Source organism: Schistocerca cancellata, chromosome 4 (genome assembly GCF_023864275.1).
Source record: "Schistocerca cancellata isolate TAMUIC-IGC-003103 chromosome 4, iqSchCanc2.1, whole genome shotgun sequence".
In the NCBI taxonomy this organism is placed as follows: domain Eukaryota; kingdom Metazoa; phylum Arthropoda; class Insecta; order Orthoptera; family Acrididae; genus Schistocerca; species Schistocerca cancellata.
The window spans coordinates 808,152,953-808,173,438 of record NC_064629.1 but is presented as its reverse complement, the minus strand read 5'-3'; the positions used below and the strand labels follow the sequence as shown (position 1 = coordinate 808,173,438).

General features: G+C 37.4%; 1 protein-coding gene across 2 annotated transcripts in view; it reads left to right on the top strand.

Moving 5' to 3' along the window:
- LOC126184766 (protein zyg-11 homolog B-like) overlaps positions 1-20,486 on the top strand; it is a 236,926-nt gene that overhangs the window by 200,066 nt on the left and 16,374 nt on the right. For both annotated transcript variants that reach the window (XM_049927317.1, XM_049927319.1), the window contains exons 9-11: positions 921-1,077; positions 9,015-9,164; positions 16,271-16,457. In XM_049927317.1, coding sequence (XP_049783274.1) covers positions 921-1,077; positions 9,015-9,164; positions 16,271-16,457 — 494 coding nt within the window. The remainder of the gene's footprint in view (positions 1-920; positions 1,078-9,014; positions 9,165-16,270; positions 16,458-20,486) is intronic.

Below are 20,486 nucleotides of genomic sequence, written 5' to 3'. Positions count from 1 at the left end.
TTAGTCAAAATTATTACCAGTGGATGAAAGCAAGAATTGCCTTAAAAGAGAGGTAATTACCATCCATACGTGATGTCTTTGCTGCGACCCATATGCTTATGGCTGCCAAAAGCAGAACTATGAGTTGTACAGATAATAATGATACCACTCTCTGGCTCCATCTCACTATCACTGGAGTGGTGGGATCTTAAACGTATCCATTTAGTACCATAAGGAGGTCATTTACTACTGCTGTTACCTTTGTGAAAGTAGCTCATATTTACGCTGATATGTTGGTGCTCCTTGTGTAAGTTAAAGTTTATTGATTGTTGTGATCAAAGATATATTATTGGCAAACATGTAAGATGTCAGTTGCTGTGGGGTACTTCCACAGTTAGAAAGTTCTCTTGATTGCTCTACATTTCATTTATGATGATGATGACCTCTGGATGTCCCAGTAGTGCATAATTGTGAATAACTTTTCAGTTGTTACAAGGGGGAATACAATCTTTAAAAGATGATGCACAAACTACAGTTTCCTGTTGATAACAATTTGCGTAACTTGGAGACAAATGGAGTAAAAATTTCATATGTTTTCCAGTATTCAACTGTGGGATTCATAAATTAGTGTAGGACATTTTGTAGTAATTTATAATGTAAAGTTTCACACGTCCTTAATTCAAGCATTTCAGAACTAAAAAGTCAGACAGATAAAAATGTCTGGCCTATTAATGTACTTTAATGTCTCTCATCTTAAAGGCTGACTGCTCTTTCAAATTTGGGTAGAGTATTTGTCAAATGCTTATCAAACATTTTTGAGGCTGTATGGGGCTGTCATAGAAACAGGACGTGTAGTTCCATAGGACATCTTGATTTGTAATTGTTAAAATACTTACCAGGGATCAAATTTAGATTGATGATGATCAAATTCTTTGTTTCAGCTTCAGAAGAATACTTTATTGACACTGTGTAGTGACAGAATTCTACAAGATGTGTCATTTGACAAGTACCGCTGTGCACGCCTTGTTATGAACTCTCTCTGTACTTTTTACGATGCATCCATGAACAGAATGAGTGTTGCAATATGCAGCATTTTAGGTAAGTAAAATAACAATTCTAAATATCTCAGAGTAGATAAAGATAATTTATGTCATATGAAGATATCACACTAGTACATACAGAGTATAATACTATGACACTAAAGAACCCTGAAATTAATTTTGTTTCTCTGCAGTAATTTCATTTTTTACTTACATGTCCCATTATTGTTCATATATTATGGTAAAATCTGAAGCCATAATTTTATGCCTTTATATAGTTGGACCTTGCAATTTTTTGTTGTTGTTAATCATGGTAATTTTCTCATTGTACACATTGATACGTCCTCACTGTAGATGTGATTTACTTTCACAGTACTTTTGATGTTGAAGGAGGCTGTCCTCAGTTCACAGTCAGGGCATATGCTAGTGGGACGAACATTCATCACTCTCTCACCTGTGCTCGTCAGCATTCCACTTGTGCCAGGTTTCTCAAATGTGCTGCTCCTATTCTAGTGGTGCCCCTTTTACAGTCTTCAGTTTATTAGTGGACAGTGGCTGATTATTAACAACAAAAACATCTAGGGTGCTGTTTAAATACACTATTTAACAAAAATTTCTGAGTAAATAACAATTGTTCTCAGTACATGAAAACAATCAGCTTGTTTAATTTTATCAACTCACACAAGTTAGAGCTTCCAGACAAAGCTCAACAATGACTGGTATTTGCATACTCACTTTGCTCCACCACTCAGATAGTCATATGTATTGTAATGTCTTATGATGCACAAGTAAAAAAGATGTTCTACCACGTATAAGAAAATTTATGGACAGGTAGGAACAAAAAGTAAATGAAAATGAAATTTAGCATACAATATTTGTTTATGGGAAAATGAAAATAAATTGTAAAACAAGGCATAATAATAATAGAAATGTAGGAACATGAGAAGCCATACAGACCGTACAATGTATCTTAGAATATAGATTAAGGAAATGCAAACCTATGTTTATGGCATTTGTATACTTAGAGAAAGCTATTGATAATGTTGGCTTGAATACATACTGAAATTCTGAAGTTAATTGGGGTAAAAACAGGTAGCATAAGGTTATCTATAACTTGTACAGATCAAAGGGCATGAAAGGGAAACGTTGTGTACTACCAATGTTGTTCAGTCTGTGCATTGAGAAAGCTGTGAAGGAAACCGGCAAGATATTTGGAAAGAGAATTGAAAGTCAGGGAGAAGAAATTAAATCTTTGAGGTTTGCTGGTGACATTGTAATTCTGTCGAGGCAGCAGTCAACTTGCAAGAGCAGTTGAGTGGAATGGATAATATCTTTAAAAGAGGTTATAAGATGGATATCAACAAAATTAAAACAAGAGTAATGGAATGTAGTCAGATTAAATCAGGCGACGTTGAGGGAATAAGATCGAGAAATTAGACACTAAATGTAGTGGATGATCTTTGCAATTTAGGCAACAAAATAACTGATGTTTGCCAAAGTAGAGATGTAAAATGGCCCAGGGTGAGTGGGACCACTATGGTGTAGAGGTGGTGCTGGCCAGGGGTGGCTAGGAAAACTCTACTGCAAGATACAACATATTTTATTCTGTTTTGAATTACAATGTCGGAGTACTGTGATGTCCCACCAGCAGTGCCGATGATGCCGGAAGGTCTGTGGCAACAGGATGGCTGTTTGACAGTGGCATCCTGCATTTCTGACACTTTCTACCCCCTTCAGCAGTGCATGCCTGAGTTAGCACTATGTGGCCATGCACGAACAGTGCCAGAAACATGTATGTCTGCTGAATGCTCATAGGCTTCCACTGCTACCAGTTTAGGAGCTCGCCCTGGTGTCGAAGGATGGCAGCAGTACTGTACTGGCTGTGAATCACTGCCCTCCAAGGCAGAAGTTTGGTGCTGCTGTGAAGCCCAGGGGACTTTCATCCACTGTGTCATTCTGTGTCCACGGGTGCTGACTTGGAATCGTGAGCTGGTCTGGTGGAGTTGGCTGGCCAGACCAGTCAGCTGCTGATTGGCTCGTAGCATGATAAAGACTTGCATGGACCCAATCTTGTGGAGGGTGCTACCAGACTTCACATAACTGTGCTAGAATCAGAGGGTATTTTTAGTGATTAACAGCACCAATATGTTGCTTCCAGGCATATTCAACTCAACACCCCTGGGTTTTCATGGTGTGTAAATACTCCACAGGCGGGCTCTTAGTTTCAGTGCCTTTCTGCAATGACACCACAACTGCATGGCTTGGCCTGAGCACCTTGTAGCATAAAAACAGGCTTGTTTGTGAAATTACATATCAACACCTGTGTGCCTGCCTGCTTGCTTCACACACCATTGCAATGGAACTGCTTTTAATTCTCAGTACTGACCAAAATTTAGTGACAGTGTTACAGAGGATATAAAATGCAAGACTGACAGTAACAAGAAAAGTTTTTCTGAAAAAGGGAAATTTGTTAATGTCCAATGTAAATTTAAGAGTTAGAAAGTATTTTCTGAATGTGTTTGTATGGAGTGTAGCCTTGTGCAGAAGTGAAATGTTGATGAGATAAGAAGAGAATAGAAGTTTTTGAAATGTGGTGCTACAAAAAGATGTTGAAAATTAGACAGGGAACATTGAATAACTAATGAAGAGGTATTGAATTGAAGTGTGGGAAAAATAAATTTGTGACACAACTTAACTAAAGGAAGAGAATGATTAATTGGACACATTGAAAGGCATCATGCAGTTGTCAGTCTGGTAGTGGAAGGAAGTGTGGAGGGTAAAATATGTAGAGGCAGACTGAGGCTTGAATACAGTAATTAGGTTCAAATGCATGTATGTTGCAGTAACTATGTAGAGATGAAGAAACTTCCACAGGATATACTAAAATAGAGAGCTCAATCAAACCAGTCTTCAGACTGAATACAACAAATTAATTTCATGGCACATCAAGATCTTGCTCACCATCTTGAGTTATATCAAATAATCTATATGATTTTAACAGTAATGATAACCTCTGACACATGGGATGGAAGCACAGCCTGTAATTTGTGGCATTGTTCCCGGAACTGACTGTGGCCCTCTTGTTTGGATGAGAGCTTAAACCAGAGACGTGGGCCATAATGCTACAATCTGAGATTTAGATTATTTGATTTGCACAATCAGGTGAATAAGTGTTGAACTCTACTGAATGTGTCAGGCATACAATACACACAGAAAGTAGCTACTGTTGTAGTTGAAGGGTGAAACAAATTGTCAAGTGAGGGGAGTGCCACATATGGCAAATTTCTTGTGGAGCAATAACTCACAGGCAGCAGATAACAGAATGACTGATATTTATACTTTCTCTTAGTTCAGTAAAGAAGAAAAATTAGAAAGGGCAGATTTATAAATCCATTTTACTCAAACAGTACACACAACGAATATGATAATTTATAAACAGTTTCACTGCACTAATTAAATTAAGAAATTCTGAGTACTTCATATACAGAGAAAAATATATGTACAACCTTCTATACTGGATATTTTGTTTTTACATAAATTTCCCTCTTGCTGCCACTTGGAACTATGTCAGACAAACTGAAATTTCCAAATTGTATGCCAACTGCTATTTGGAAACCAATAAGAAGAATAAATGGGAAGTCCATTTTCAGATTGTACAGTGAGGAGGACCACTTTGAGATTTGCACCAAAACTGGGCATGAGAAATGGATGTTGCATGCAACTTGAGAAACAAAATGATAGTCCATCGAGTAGAGGTGCTAAGCATCATTGTGGGACATTCAAGCCAGACCAATTCTCACTTCTCAGTGTGATTCTTTATTGTCTCGTGCAGTACAGTGCAACCAACGTAGCATATTGAGATATAATTATGTTTTCATGCACAATGATATGGTAGCCACAATGTAACAACTCATTGTAACTTCAACTGCAAAATGTTTTCTTATATATCCACCCAACCCTTCTACCACCCATGAAACACCAATCTCATCACTTCTTTATTTCCATCTATCATTACAATAGATATCACAATGTGTTTCTTGTGACAGTTGAGTGATATGGTACAATGATAAGACACAGGGTTTGCATTCTGGAGGATCGTGATTCTAATCCCCAATTTGGATTCAGATTTAAGTCATTGGTGGTTTCCTGAATCACTTGATGCCAATGCTGAGATGGTTCTTTCAAAAAGGGCATGCCTGATTTCCTTCCTTATCCGTCAGTAATCAAAGTTTGTGCTTGTCTTCAATGAACTTGTTGTTGAGGGGACACTAATCCCTAATCTACCTTCCTTTCATTGTGACAGGTTTTTCAACACAGTTGGATATTATGATGAAAGCTTAGTTGAGGGCCTGACCTCAATTTACAACAAAGTGTTTTGTTCAACTACATTTTGTGTTTATTTTAACTAGTGAGTGTACTCCTGGTTCTACTGTTCTCATTGCAATGTTTACAGTAAACAAAATCTCTTAGACTAACTGATTATATGTAAAAGAATATCAAAAGGGGGCAATGTTATCAGTAAAATAAAATAAAACATTTTCAGAATGTGGAAGTGTGTATATAAGAATTATGTCTAGTGGAAGCCTTGGAACATTCAGCAGGACTTCACAAAAAAACTGCCTTATCTTTTGACCAATATTTCACAATACATATAATCATTACTGCCCTTTTTGATGACATTGCCCTTGTTATTTTAAAACAGTGTTTATAATACTAGGAGCAAAAACAATCTCTGCAGAGTCTTCAAAGCTTTAACATTGGTGCAGAAGGGTGTTAGATTCAGGGTGACAATTATTGAACTATATGAAATAAAATTGTCATAACTTCTGAATGGTTTGAATTAGGATGTTCAAACTGCATGGTTGGCCTCGTGGCATGATGGGAATTAGTATGCACACATATGGTTTGGTTTAGCAACAAAGCATACTTTCATTTGGATGGGTTCATAAGTAAACAAAATTGGCACATTTGGGGGACTGAGAATCTGCATTTTGTGATTGAAAAGTCTCTTCACCCTCAAAGGGCGACTATGTGGTGTGCAGTGTCCAGTCACGAAATAATCGGTGTGATATTCCTTGATGGCATGATGACTACCGAACAGTACGTTAAGGTTTTGGAAGATTATTTTACCCTCATTATCCAAAGTGTCCCTGATTTCGACATGATGTGGTTCACGCAAGACTGAGCTCGACCCCATCAAAGCAGGAGAGTGTTTGTTATTCTGGAGGACCACTTTCAGGACCGCATGCTGGCTCTAGGGTACCCAGAAGACACTGACATTGGCCTCGATTGGCTGCTATATTCTCTGGATCTGAACACAAGTGACTCCTTTTTGTGGGTCTATTTTAATGTTAAGGTGTATGGCAATAACTCCAAAACCATTTCTGAGCTGAAAACAGCCATTCAGGGGGTCATCAACAGCATCAATGTTCTGACACTTCAGCGGGTCATGCAGAATTTTGGTATTCATTTGCGCTACATCACCACCAATGTTGGTGAGCATATCAGACATGTCATAACCTGAATCCGAATATCTGTAGTGACATTTACATGTTGAATAAGGTGTCTGCATTCCATAGTTTGTAACTAATTAAGATTTATTTTTTCGTATAGTTCAATAATTGTCACCCTGTACATGGTGCAAAGGAAGTAAAGACATTAGCTGCCAGTGGGCATTGATTTATATTAGTGGGGCAAGTTGAAAATTTGTGCCAGACCAGGATTTAAACCCAGGTCTCATGCTTGCTACCCAGATACACTGACTGCCATGCCATCTGGACACAGTGGTCATGTCAACTGCACGGACTGCCTTAGCTTGCCTTCTGACAGACCTAAATTCTCAACTTAAACAACACACTACTGGTGTAGTGCCCCTGCTGATTAGCCTCATTACTCGTAGCTGCTCGCCAATTCCCATAAGAGTTCGAGCTTGGTGTGGTTGGTTGGCTGATTTGGGGGAGGGGACCAAACACTGAGGTCATCAGTCCCAAACCTTCGGATTAGGGATGGATGGTGAAGGAAATCGGCCATACCCTTGCAAGGGAACCATCGCAGCATTTGACTGAAGTGATTTAGGGAAATCACGGAAAACCTAAATCATGATGGCCGGACGCAGGTTTCAACAGAAATCCTCCCGAATGGGGGTCCAGTGTGCTAACCACTACATCACCTCGCTCAGCTGTACTGAAGGGATCACTGGCCATCATTGCCATAGTTATACACACCTCAACAAAAGTTTGGAATATTACAGAGTTTACTACAATGGCTTCCTTATAGTATGCCCATTGAAGTTTGTACAATACCTTATTAACAAAATAAATGTAATTCCTTCTGCAAACAAGAACAGTTTTGGTTAGTTACAAACAACTGTTACAAAACAAAGCAGGCTCTCTCCTAACTGTAGGCCTTGAAAACAAAAACAATTAAAACCTTTATCTCATGATTATAATTATCAGTCTTCGGTAGTGAGTACGCCCTCCTCGCATATGGATGAGTTCTTCCACTCTGCACATCTTGCACTGGATGAGACCATCAAGTTTATCTTGAGTATGAGGTCACACTTCTCAATAGCAGCTTCAGTGAGGTTCTGAAGATTGCAGGTGGATTCGCATGCCGTACAATAACCACGTTCATCAGGTCCATTGCATGCCCAGTTGCATTCCTGTCTGTGGACTGTGCTGGCCAATGCATTCAGTTAATGTTTCATCTTTGAATATACTGAGACACTGCTATGGTACAGTGCGGTCTTGCATAGTCATTTACTTGGATGAAGTTGTCACCAACGTCATGTCTGTAGGGCCTTACAATCATTTGTAGGTCCTCTTAGAGGTATTGGGGACCAGTCATATTGCCGTAGATGGAAATTAGAGGGGTCTGCGACCCAGAACATTACACTTCCATGTGCAAACAGGTGGACTTCCTGAACGTATTGACATTCCTGGTGCTTTTGAGCACTTCTCCAAATCCGAACATATCCAATGTCCTGTCACAAACCAGTCCTTATCTCGTCAGCAAACATGACATTGCTCCATTCTCCAGTGGTCCAATGTTGATGTGCAAAAGCCCAGGACATTACTCCATTCTGCAGTGGACCAGTGTTGATGAGCAAGAGACCAGTCCTTTATTGCTTTAATTCTGTTGGTTCAGTGTAAAACTTCTCATTGGTCCTCTGAAATGAAAGCCATCCTGATACAATTTTCTGTGCACTGTTTAGTCTGAGATACAAATCCCTGTTGCCGGGAGAAGTCATTTCCAACATTTTTGGCAGTTGATGTTGGGCACCTTCAAGCTAACAGTTGGAGGAAACGATCTTGCATTGTTGTTGTCATATGAGGACGACCACTGTGAGGTCTACCATTTACATTTCCCATCTCACTATACTTTCCTCCACTCTGAGTGACATGTAACCAATCGGCAACATCTTGCTGTGTATGACCTGCTGAAAGTAAAGGCTCTACCTTGACTCTATCAAAATGTTGTATGCCTCTGTGTGGAATGTTACTAAAGTGCTCAGCCCAAAATGGACTGCTTGCAGTGTGCAGCTGTGGCAGTGGTAATTTTACATGACTGGGAAACAGCTGCAAAGCCTGCCAGTAGTAAACACTGTCCATTATATGGGCTCTAACTGGATAATGCATGAAGTGCCTAGGTCAATGAGACTTCTAGTATCGTAGACTACATTTTACGACAGTATTCCAAACTTTTCTTGAGCAGTGTATATGTGGTTTCTGTTGTTTCGGACATAGTGGTGCAGTATTAAAATATTTTATAAATATGCCATGTTACTGTATTACGTGTAAAGAAAGTGTGCATGTGTGATGTCTTTCCACATCCCAGATATTTCTCTCTGTTTAATTCCTGGAATGTGATTGATCTATTGTTATGTAATGTGGTAACAGTTAAAGTGTGTAACTAAATACCTAGGTGATAATTTTATTAAATTGTTTTCTACATCAATGATAAATCCTCCCTCTCTTACCAGCCCCTTTTTTACAGCTGCTAAAATATCTACAGATGAAACATCTCTGCTAGGAGCTCATCCAAAGTACATGCAGAAACTTCTAGATATAGTACGTTCCAAGGTGGCAACAAGAAGTGCAGATATTACAATAAAGTTCACTTTAAGTGCACTTTGGAATCTCACAGGTAACAATAATAAATCCTATTATTTATATTTTTGGTAGTCTGATTAAAATTTCAGTGCTATGGACTAACTCTACATACAGGATCCTGTATAATCAAGAAATATAGGGATTGCTTAACTGAAGTTTTTTCCAAATTATGTAAATATAATGTTGATTTCTTTTTCATTGTTTGAAATAATTCTAAGATATTTCTATGTTTTTCTGGAACATTGTGAATATAAATCAGGTGACACATTTCAGTATTTTGCATGTAAAGTATGAGGAGGTGAGAGGAGAGACTAAAAAGTACCAATAACTAGAATGATTTTCTACAGGCAGAGGAGCAATAAAGACTGATTCTTCTGCTATGTACTGCACATTGTTTTGCATCAGTTGACCAATCAACAATCCATTTGAGAGTGAAAGTTGGTGAGAGTGGTAATTTTCATAAACCCTTCTTCACATACTCATCAGGATGTCTGTTTATTGTGATCTCTGTATCAGAATGCAATCCACAAATAGGAATAAATTGTAAAGCATTGGACTACTCCTGATGTTGCAGTAACAAGGGAAAAAAATAATTTACTCTAGTGGGAATTTCTGTATTTGCTCTGATTGTACCAATGCTGCAAACTCTCTGGAAAACAAACACAGAAATAAAAAGAGGTCTGGATAATTCAGGACACCATCAAAATCTAAACATTTAATGTGAGGTGCTCTAATTCTTGCTGGGAAAAGCTAACTGAAGATAAATTGCTGCTATATGTCATACTATTCCATACTTGAAAGAAAAAGAACTCAAGTCTCAAACATTGATGTGGAATTGAGTGTTTAAATTATGGATGAAGTATGAGCATCATTAAATCATTGTTAAAACATGATATTTCACGTGGCTCATTTGAAATGGCACTTCATTTAAATGATAATTTACATTTTTATACGCTCTTCACAGCTCACTAAATTGCTGGGACATAATTTTGCTCTACCTTTATATATCTGGTGAGAGGAATTTCATCACCATTATAGGATCAGAAAGGAAAGGAGAGGTGGCATTATATAGCTTCTGGCTATCAGTCTGATGGGAAAAAAAACAACCTGACACTTTATATAGACTTTTGAAACCATTGAGATCATTAATGAAAGAAAGAAGCATGAAGGAGAGATTTGACAGGATACCAAAGAACATCGTGCATTCTTTCCATATATAGAAAAAAAGGAAGAAACAATTTTCATTAACAAAATATGTAAAAAAAAAATTCAGTGAATTATGTAAATTAACTAAAACCTTCAAAACATATGGATGGGTGGTAGAAGACGGGAAAGAATAATGTGACACTTCAATTTATATCAGGCTGCTGGCAGTTGGAAATGATGGTTACTGTAACTTTAATGTAGGTGATGCTGAGGAAAGTGGAAGAAGTAAAAATCTAGATAAGGAAGAACTTGACATAATAGAAGAAGAAATTCAGAGAGTTATAATGCATGTGGTGTAGTCCTTATCAATTGAGGCAGGCTAGGAAAAATCTTACCTTCATAGTCTTGGATGTTATTGAATTTAGCATATGTTAAAATGAAGGACTAAGCAAGGAACCTTTTTTTTTCTTCCAAAAAAAATTTCTGCTCTGAGATACAGCCCACCAAAGATGACTGACACTGCACGTACCATTTTGAAGATGCGTATTTTGGAAAAAATTTTAAAATGCTGTATCTCTGGAGCAATTCTAGATATTTTGTTGGGTTTTTTTATTTGAAAGATAATTGCTTATGATTACAAAGAAATCCTTCATTTGGACTTATCTGTCAAAGTTCTTTAACTATAGTGTTCTGAACTTTTTTTGTAATTTATGGAATTTTTTTTTTCTTCAAAAATGCCAATTCATAAAATTTTGATTTTTTATCTATTGATTAGTTCCATAAACTCCTACATTCCCTGAAAAGGAGAGCTTCCACTTTTTGGTTGAACAGGTCTTATAAACAATTGAAATTTTTGCCATACATAAAACCTGTTTATTACCAAATTATAGGCTCATAAAAATCAAAACCTAGCCTTATTTAATATAATTTTTGTTTTGAAAGATGAGTAAGAGACTCATTTTTCAAGCATTTTAAATAGTTCCAAAGACTTAAAGGTTTCAAATTATACAACTTCTGTGCACTCTATTTTATACTGATATTAGCCAGTCAGTGAACTAAAAATGTGTTCCACTGCTTCAGTATGTATCTTCCTTTGATGTAGAGTGATGCCTTCCTGTTGAACCAATAGGAAGTGGAGCACTTACAATCTTCAAACCATTGTGAACAGTAGGTGAGCACTGATGGCGTTGTTGCTGTCCTTCAGCTGGAAACCTATATCCAGCAGCTGGTCCATGTGGTAGCATGAAGTTCACTACAATTTTGTTTAACTCATAACTGGTGTCTATAATCTCTGCAATCCACCAGTCACAGTCATATACACACACACCACAAACATCCCCCTTCTTAGGTTGCAAATCTGAACATTATCCTGCTGTTTCTGAGGTGTTGGCCGAAAAAATGAAATTTCTTCTTTCTTGTCATTTAAAGTGCATGCAATATGAGATCGCCCATCACTTTGAGTCCAAAAAATTGTATTCTGAGTTTCTTTCACTGGAGTAGTTTGTTTGGACTATTCTTCTTTTTTCTGCTAGCAGAATTCTTCGATTTCCTCTTTGGACAAAAGAATGAGGGCTGTGGATGTGTAAGATTTCACGACTCTTCTAAAATCCTCAGCATTATGAATCCCAACTGTATTTGGTGTGGAAAGATTGTTTTGTAGCATGGTACTTCAGCAGGCCCCTTACCATGACCAGTAGCACTGTATACCCAGTCAGTTGGCACAAGCGACTTACTCAATTCAAACAGCTGGTAACAATTTTTAAAATGACTAGGAGCACCATAAGAAATAATGATGATCTTCTCTGCCCCTGTTTGCAGTTGAAGAATTTTGTGCATTGCTAGCAAAGCATGTGTTGAGTCATGTCCTGTGTCATCATTTATAATTGCAACACTTGTGGTCTTGTTTTGAAAATATGTCACTCCTGTAAAACTTGAAACATGGTCATTACTCCAATAATACCCTTATACTTGTTAGGGAGAATTACAGACTGGTTCTCAGCAAAATCACAGTGAAGCACTAAACATAGTTCTTCAACCTGTACACACCCTTTCACTGTTCTCAGCAAAGTCACAGTGAAGCACTAAACATAGTTCTTCAACCTGTACACACCCTTTCACTTCTGCAATGTGTTGTTGTTGTTGTTGTTGTTGTTGCAATTTCTTCATATGCTGATGTGTTACTGCTTTCATTGACTGTTTACCAAGTTCATCAATGAAACTGTCAAAGGCAACAGTTTTCTTAATTAGTGTATTTTCCTCCCATATCGTACATGTATTTTCTGCAGTTCTTTGCTACACCTTCCAGGCCAAGTGTTTGTAAAGACGGTCCTCCCATTCCAGGACAGTTACCACATTCTTGAAACAAACAGGTCTCTCGCTTTACGTCACAGACTACTGATGTCTTCACATGCCCAACCAAGGTGTCATATGTCACATGCCCCAGTAAGTTCTTCAAAGTTAACACACAAAGTTCAAAATTCGCACAGTACACACAAAACAGACATCTTTAAGTGGATGTGGAACTACCCACTTAGGTTGTAGTGCATAAAATTTTGATCTTCCAATATGTGAAGTTGTATAATTGCTCATATAAATTGAAAAATTTCTTTAATACTGCGAGTTATGTACCTCTCCACTTTCACAGCTTTTTGACCTTCAGCTGTTATAGTGTTATTTTTTTTTTTTTTTTTTTTTTTTTTTTTGTAGGCACTCTGGCATGAGCAGCCCCATTTATCTTCCTAATAAAATGACTGCACTACTTGGACTTGAGCTGCTTCTACAGGATGATCTTCCAAAGCCTCCTTTTACAGACCTCACATTTCTTGATTTGTCTACCATGTACTTTGATAATGATGGAATGTGGTTCAAAATTGTTTTCTTTGGAAATGTCTCTGGAATAATAGTTAAAACTTGCACATTTTCACTGAAGGATGCAGAGTATTCAACAGCTGAATTGATATTTATGAAAAATTCCTGGCAAGAGCTACAAGAGTGCTTTGGTTCATTTTCTTCTGAAGATGGAATTTCTACTTTGAAGAGTGTGGTCAGCTTTGCTGTAGTGTATTCATCCATAGATTTAGTAATTTCCCTGTGCTTTCTTGTCGCATAGAGCTTATGACTCGACTTCACTGACCACAGTTTCTTAACAGGACTGACACCTACCTCTGTAGTTGTTTGATTCAGGGTATTTAATTCTTCCTCTATTGATGCAAAATCTGCATCATCTGCACCATGGGAGACTTCACCTTGTTCAGATACTATCATTGTTGTTATTCTGTCAAAACATTTAGAACACATAAAGTCGTCACTGGAAACATCTTCACTTTGAAACAGAGCCTTCAAATGAGAACACTTATTCCCCCAACCTGAACAAAGTCTCTCTCTCTCTCTCTCTCTCTCTTTCTCTCTTTCCTTCCTTGTCTTATATATCACTCTTTTGTGGATAAGCAAATAGTCAGCACTCTTCATTTTCCTTTGCCCCAGTCAGAAGACATTTCAAACAGTCCTTTTCACAAAACACACTGCAACTTTGTCAACTGGCAAATTCCTCACGAAAACGCAGAACTCACTGTATGGTCTCAGGTTTCTTAGAAGCCTTTGCAGTAAACAAATTAGCAATGAACAACTACAATACAGAAATCTGCAATGAAAAACCATGACAAAGAAATTGGCAAGAAACTACAACAAAGTGTAAGAAAACAAAGTATAAGAAATATCTGCAACAATGAGAGTGAAAACAAAGACAATAGAAATAAACATTGTAAGTAAGAAACAACTTCAGTGAAGACATACATTACCCTTGAAAGTTAAAGAAAAATGATTTTTAAAAATAAAATCTGTCCAACTTAAAAGTGGAAACTCTTCTTTACAGAGAATATCGTGCTACATGGTACTAATCAACGGGAAAAAATCTGACTTTTCTGAATTGACATTTAAAAAAAAAATTCAAAAGGCAATAGTAAAATAACTTTGACAGATATGCCCAAATGGAGGATACCATTGTAATCATAAAGCAATTATTGTTCAAATGAAAAAAAAAACTCTAACAAAAATATATAGACCTGTTACAGAGATAAAGCATTTTAAAATTTTTTTTCAAAATTCGCATCTTCAAAGTGGTGTTCGCAGTGTTATCTTTGGAGGTCTGTATCTCGGGGCAAGAATTTTTTTGGAGAAAACAAAAAAACACATGTTTCTTACTTACTCCTGAATTTTAACATATGCTAAATTCAATAACATCTGAGACTATGAAGGTAACCCCCTTGCCTGAAGTGATACAGATTATGCCATGTAAGAAATCATGAAATACATGATACAATAACCCACTGGTGCAGTGCTCAATGAAACAGGACTGTTAGGTGTTGGAATCATCCATGGAATCTGTAATATCCTATAAACCAAAGTATGTGGATTAAAGATTGGATCAGGTCAACAATCATCACCTTTGGTTTAAAAAAAAATGCAAATTTAACACTACGTTAAAATTATAGAACTGTCTCACTTATTTCACATCTCAGCAACATCTTTTTAAATAGTCTACATAAGTGCCTAAGATACTATATAGATAACAAATTGCCAAAAGGAAAAGCAGAGTTTGTAAAGAATAAAGGTACTCATGAATAGATCATTAACATTAAGTAATTAATATACAAATGTAGAAAATTCAACTCTCTATTAGTGTTATCCATTTTATATTATAAGAAGACATTTGACTGTGTTAAGGGGATGCTAATGTGGAATATTGTGAGCAGCATGGACTGTTTATGCAGATCCTAATGCAGTAGCTAGACAGGAAAATATATAATCTGAACACTTGTTACTTCTAAAGGAGCTATACAATGATGCATTCTGTCACCACCTTTATTCAACAGGCAAGGACAGTACATTATCAGTAGAAGTCTTCATAGCTTGAATGGAGATGTAAGAATTGGAGGATTCTGAATTGACAACCTCAGATTTGCTGACAGCACACTTTGTGCAACTTCTGAAATAGAAATGCATTAACTGTTGAAACAAGTGAAGCATAGAAGCAAGAATTTTTTTCTACCATTATGCAAAGATAATAACAATAATATATCATGATGAATCTCTGCCACAAATGGACACTTAAGCTGGATATAAAATAATAGAGCATGTCATCCTCTGTAGGAATTGTAGCTGCAGTAAGGAAATAAAAAGAAGAATAACACTTGTAAGAGAACCAACATCATAGGAGTGATATAGAAACACCACATCATAAGGAGACATACAAATTTAACACTGTTAAGAATACTAATATTTTCAATGTCTTTATATAATGTGGAAATGTGGACCATCTAAGAACCAAATCATATTTTTTTTAAAAAGAAGGATGCATTTGATATTTTAGCATTTAAGAGATCTTTAAAAATATTGTGGACTGAAAGAAAAATTAATATCTCAATTGTGAAAGAATTATTATGGGTATAAATGAGACTGTCCACAATATTTTAGCATATAAACCACAAATTTCTTGAACTCATAATCAGGATGCAAGGAGAAATGTTATAGAAAAAAGAAATACATCTTGGAAGGTATTTAGACCAAAGTTAGAAGATAACCATGTGAACACTAGGAAAAATGGTTCAAGAGGTGAAATATCAATACAGTTGGAGAAAAATTTGTCATAAAATTTCATGGTGATTCACCAGCTTTCCACATTAAAAAGATTTAGAATTAGGCTGTAAGATAGTATCAGTACACATCATTGCATATAGATCCATAGGAACCTACACAGAATGCAGAATGTTGGACTTAATTTGTGCTCTTTGCAATCATATGCATTCTACAGTTTCAAACTGTATGAATCAGATGAAAACAACTGCATGCAATAACCCTTATGACCTCGGAAGGACTCCCATATTCTCCCCGACATGTGATTATGAATATGAGATTTCACTGCAATTTTTTTAGACTTTGTTTTAATTAAACTTTTCTTACATACTTTCTGGTTAGATTTATTGCTTTTGCTTCCAGATGAGTCTCCAAAAACGTGTACTGTTTTTCTTGAAGAAGGAGGCATGGAATTATTTTTGAAGGTTTTGGAAACATTTGAAGATGAAAGTGCAGTAGAAACAAAAGTTCTTGGATTAATTAATAATATTGCTGAAGTTACTGAACTCAGAAGTAGCCTAATGGTACCTGAGTTCATGAGCATGCTGAGGTGAGATATGTACAAGTGCCTATTGGCTCTATTAATTGTAGTATAAAATAATTTCTGAGTACAGCCATAGAATCAGTAGCTTTTCAGGAATAGACTGTAACAAGTCTAAAGCCCTTACACACTTTTTAACAGATTCATCATCAATGTTATTGGCACCATTTCACACCATCACGCCTTAGGAGATTATTATAGCTACCTGCAATAAAACCAAACCATCACCACCAAATTGTGGATCTGAAAAAACAGAAGTTACTTCAGATTGATCCCTACCCTCTTAGCTTATTATGTCAAACCTGCTTTGTCGCAACTGTGTGAACTTGATTCATTTGTTTTCTTCAAACACCTTTCTATTAAATGGAACCTTGTTTTTTGACATTGTTTCTGTCCATCATTCAAGCCAAACTCATTTACTTCATTTTCATTCTAAGGTTTCAGCCATAGCATTTTATATTCTTTTGGTTTCCCTCCATATGCACAAATAGAATCACAGTTATTTTTAATGAAAGTTACTTCTCAAAAACCTCTAAACAGTAGTGTGTCTCAACCGGAGGCTCTGTTGGTTCTATGATGATCTTGGATGGGGTTCTCTGATAAACGCTTGCCCTCAATGCACAGTGAGCAAAATCAGATTGTGTGCAAAATAAAGACACTGTGATTTGAAGTTTTTAACAGTAAATTGCCAAAGCATTTGCAACAAATTCCTTCAATTCACTGCACTCCAGGAAAGCTGTCACACTCAAATTATTTTCACAACTGACAGTTGTATGAAACTCCAAAGTAGAAAGCTCCAAAATATTTAATGAAGCATGAAATATATATATATAAAAGTGAGAACTTAGATTTCATAAAAGAGGGTGTTTTCATTTCAGTCGACAAGAACATTTTTCTATGTAAGTCAATATTGTGGCTGACTGCGAAGTTATCTGGATGAAAATAAACAGCCTAGGTGAATCTCAGTTAATCATTGTATGTTTTCACTGGCCACCCATTTCCACCGTAACAGTTGTAGAATAATTCAAAGAAAGTCTGTGCACAGTATTGCAGAAATACCCCTACCATACAATATTAGTTGGAGACAACTTTAAACTACCAAGTATAGAGTGTTGTGTCAATGTATTCATTGCAGGTGTTACGGACAAACAGTGTTTTCAAGTGGTTGTGAACGTGGTCTCCAGAAACTGTCTTGAGCAGCTAGTTCGGCAACCCACACACACTGGAAATATTTTAGACCTTGTAGCTACAAACAGGCCTCACCAAACCAGCAGTGTCAGTATAGAGGCAGTAATTATTTATCATGATGTCATAGTGACGTTTGTTACTAAAGTTAATAAATCCATCAAGAAGTCAAGATGAGTTGTTATGCTGGAAAGACCACATAAGCAATTTTAGCACCTACTTAGGCAATGAATGGATGTAATTTAGTTCCGATGTGATGGACATAGAGGAATTATTGACAAAGTTGAAACTAACTGTAAATTACACTGTAGAGGAGTAAGTGCCGAGTAAGTGGATTAAGGAAATAAAGGACCCACTATGATTTAATAACAAAATTTGGCAGATGTTAAAAAACAGAGATTGTTGCACTTCTGGTTCAAAAAAGACTGTACAAATTTCGACAGGCAAAAGTTAGCACAAATCTGTGTCTCAATAAAAAGATCAATGCCTGAAGCATGCAACAACTTCCACTGTCATATGTTAGTGTAATAACTTACACAGAACCTAAAAAAAAACTGATCTTACGTGAAACAGCTAAGGGGGATGAAGCCTTCTTTTTTTCTATTCAGTCACTTGTCAACCAATCTGGTGTGGCAATAGAAGAATGCAAAAGGAAAGCTGAAGTTTTACAGTATGCATTCAAAAAAATCATTCATGTAGAAGAACACTTTTGAATGTCTCACAGACTTTTGTATGGAGGACAAACATATAGACATCCCTGACATTGAGGTGGAACTGAACCTACACCTAGCTTCGTACTAATACTGACCCTGCTCTGGACAGTGACTTGCTGTCTGTCATTTTGGATGTTTATTCTGTGCTCTTCTCAGGTTGAAAACAAGTAAGTTGCCAGGTGTGGATGGAATTCCAGTTTGGTTTTACAGAGAGTGCTCTTCAGCATTGACCCCTTACATAGCTTACATTTATTGCAAATCTCTTACCCAACACAAAGTCCCAAGTGACTGGAAATTCCCTTGGGATGGAGGAGCTTCTGTTCACAAATCAGCATGGATTTAAAAAGCATCACTCTTGTGAAACTCAGCTTGCCATTTTCTCTCATGATATCCTATGAAGCATGGATGAAGAGCATCAGGCAGATTTTATACTTTTAGATTTCTGGAAAGTGTGTGACATATTGCAACATTTTAGACTGTTAATGAAGCTCTAAGTTTTAATATTCCCATCAGCAGAGGATGTTGATAGCAGATCAGGAGGTATTGCAGCTCATGAACGAGGAGTACATCAGAGGTTTGGAATGCAGGTCATGTGGGCTGAGTCACTGGCTAAGCAAGCCTCTGCAGCTGAGACTCTTACAGTGTGCTGTATGTGTTGTTTCGAATCATGTCTTGCTTCTATACTGATACTGAGCCTGCTCTGAACCTTGACTTGCTGGCTGTTGTTCTTGGTGTTTATTCAGTGCTCCGCTAATGATGAACTTGGCTTTGTTTATGGCTTACATGTTCATATCTGGCACATAGTCTTAAGTGGCAACAAGTTCTTACCCTATCATGTTTATGGCGACATGTTCGCCTCCGGTTTCTGTGTCATGAACTCCAAGTTCATGGAACTTTGGCAGCAATAGCTGTCATTGCAGCAGCAGTTAACAGTTTGTGGTTCAAGAGGAATGGCACCAGCATCAAGAAAACCTGCAGCAGGAACAGCAGGCTGTTTTCCTGCAGCTCATTTTTCGGCAGTGACAACCACATCAGTCATTGGCCGTGACAATGATTACTCTGCCACTTGCTTTTGCTACCTTCAGTGAGTCTCTAGAGATTTGGGGAGTTTACCTCCATCATTTTGAGCTGTTCTGTTTTGCTTATGGCATTTCTGGTGGCTGCAAAGTGCTATGATTTTGTCTTTTAGTAGTTGTTTATTTGAAGTAGTGCAAAAATTGCAACCACTCTCAGGCCCTAGTGCGTTATCTTTCAGTGATCTCTGTGCTCTGACTAAATTCTATGGTCAGCAGACACACCTTGTTGCTGCTAGATTCCAATTTAATCAGTGTTATAGACAACAAGGAGATTTGTACACAGCTTGCTCTACTGTCTGGAAGTACAATTTCAAATGCGGAGTCATTGATTGGAGATACAATTGTGCACCTTGCCCCAGATCGGGGCTTCAGCTGCTCAGCATGCTTTTACAAATGAAATTCAAGTTTCCCAATTTGTTAGTCACCATTGCAAGCAGTGGTCACATAATGATTCCAAATCCTCATTGTGTAATTCTGCCTCTAAGTTTCACCCTAATTCTCAGGCTTCAGGATTGCTGGTGTCACATGAGAGACTTAAGTGTGTTGATTATTCTGCTCCCTCTTCAGCATTGGATGATCTTTTTTTATGTTAGTTGGCCAGGTCAGAAACACTCACCCTCCTTGGTATTGAGACATCAGTCACGCATGTCGAAGAAGTTTCAGTCCCATCCTGACTGCAATAGCGAGCATGCCAGAGTTCAATGCCCACATTGTGCAATGGCCTGTTGGATCGTGGCAGAAGCTGCCACCTTGCTGTTGTCAGTCAACAACTGGCTCACCTACTGCATGCTCAGCTGTGGCATGAGGACAACACTACCATCCCGTCCGTTATAGCTGTGGAGCCAACAGCACTATGTAATCTCGCTTTGGACTTGATGCTGCTTGGCCAGTTCACAAGAATTCCAGCTGAATAATGGCAGTGTTGTGTCTTTAACAACAAGAACACATTTACCTGACTCACTTCACCTCTGCTGCATTCCACCAGGCACTGGGTCTTCTCTTATTGCTACAGGGTCATTCTTCTCCTCAGAGAACTGTCACTGGCCGCTATGTACAAAAACATT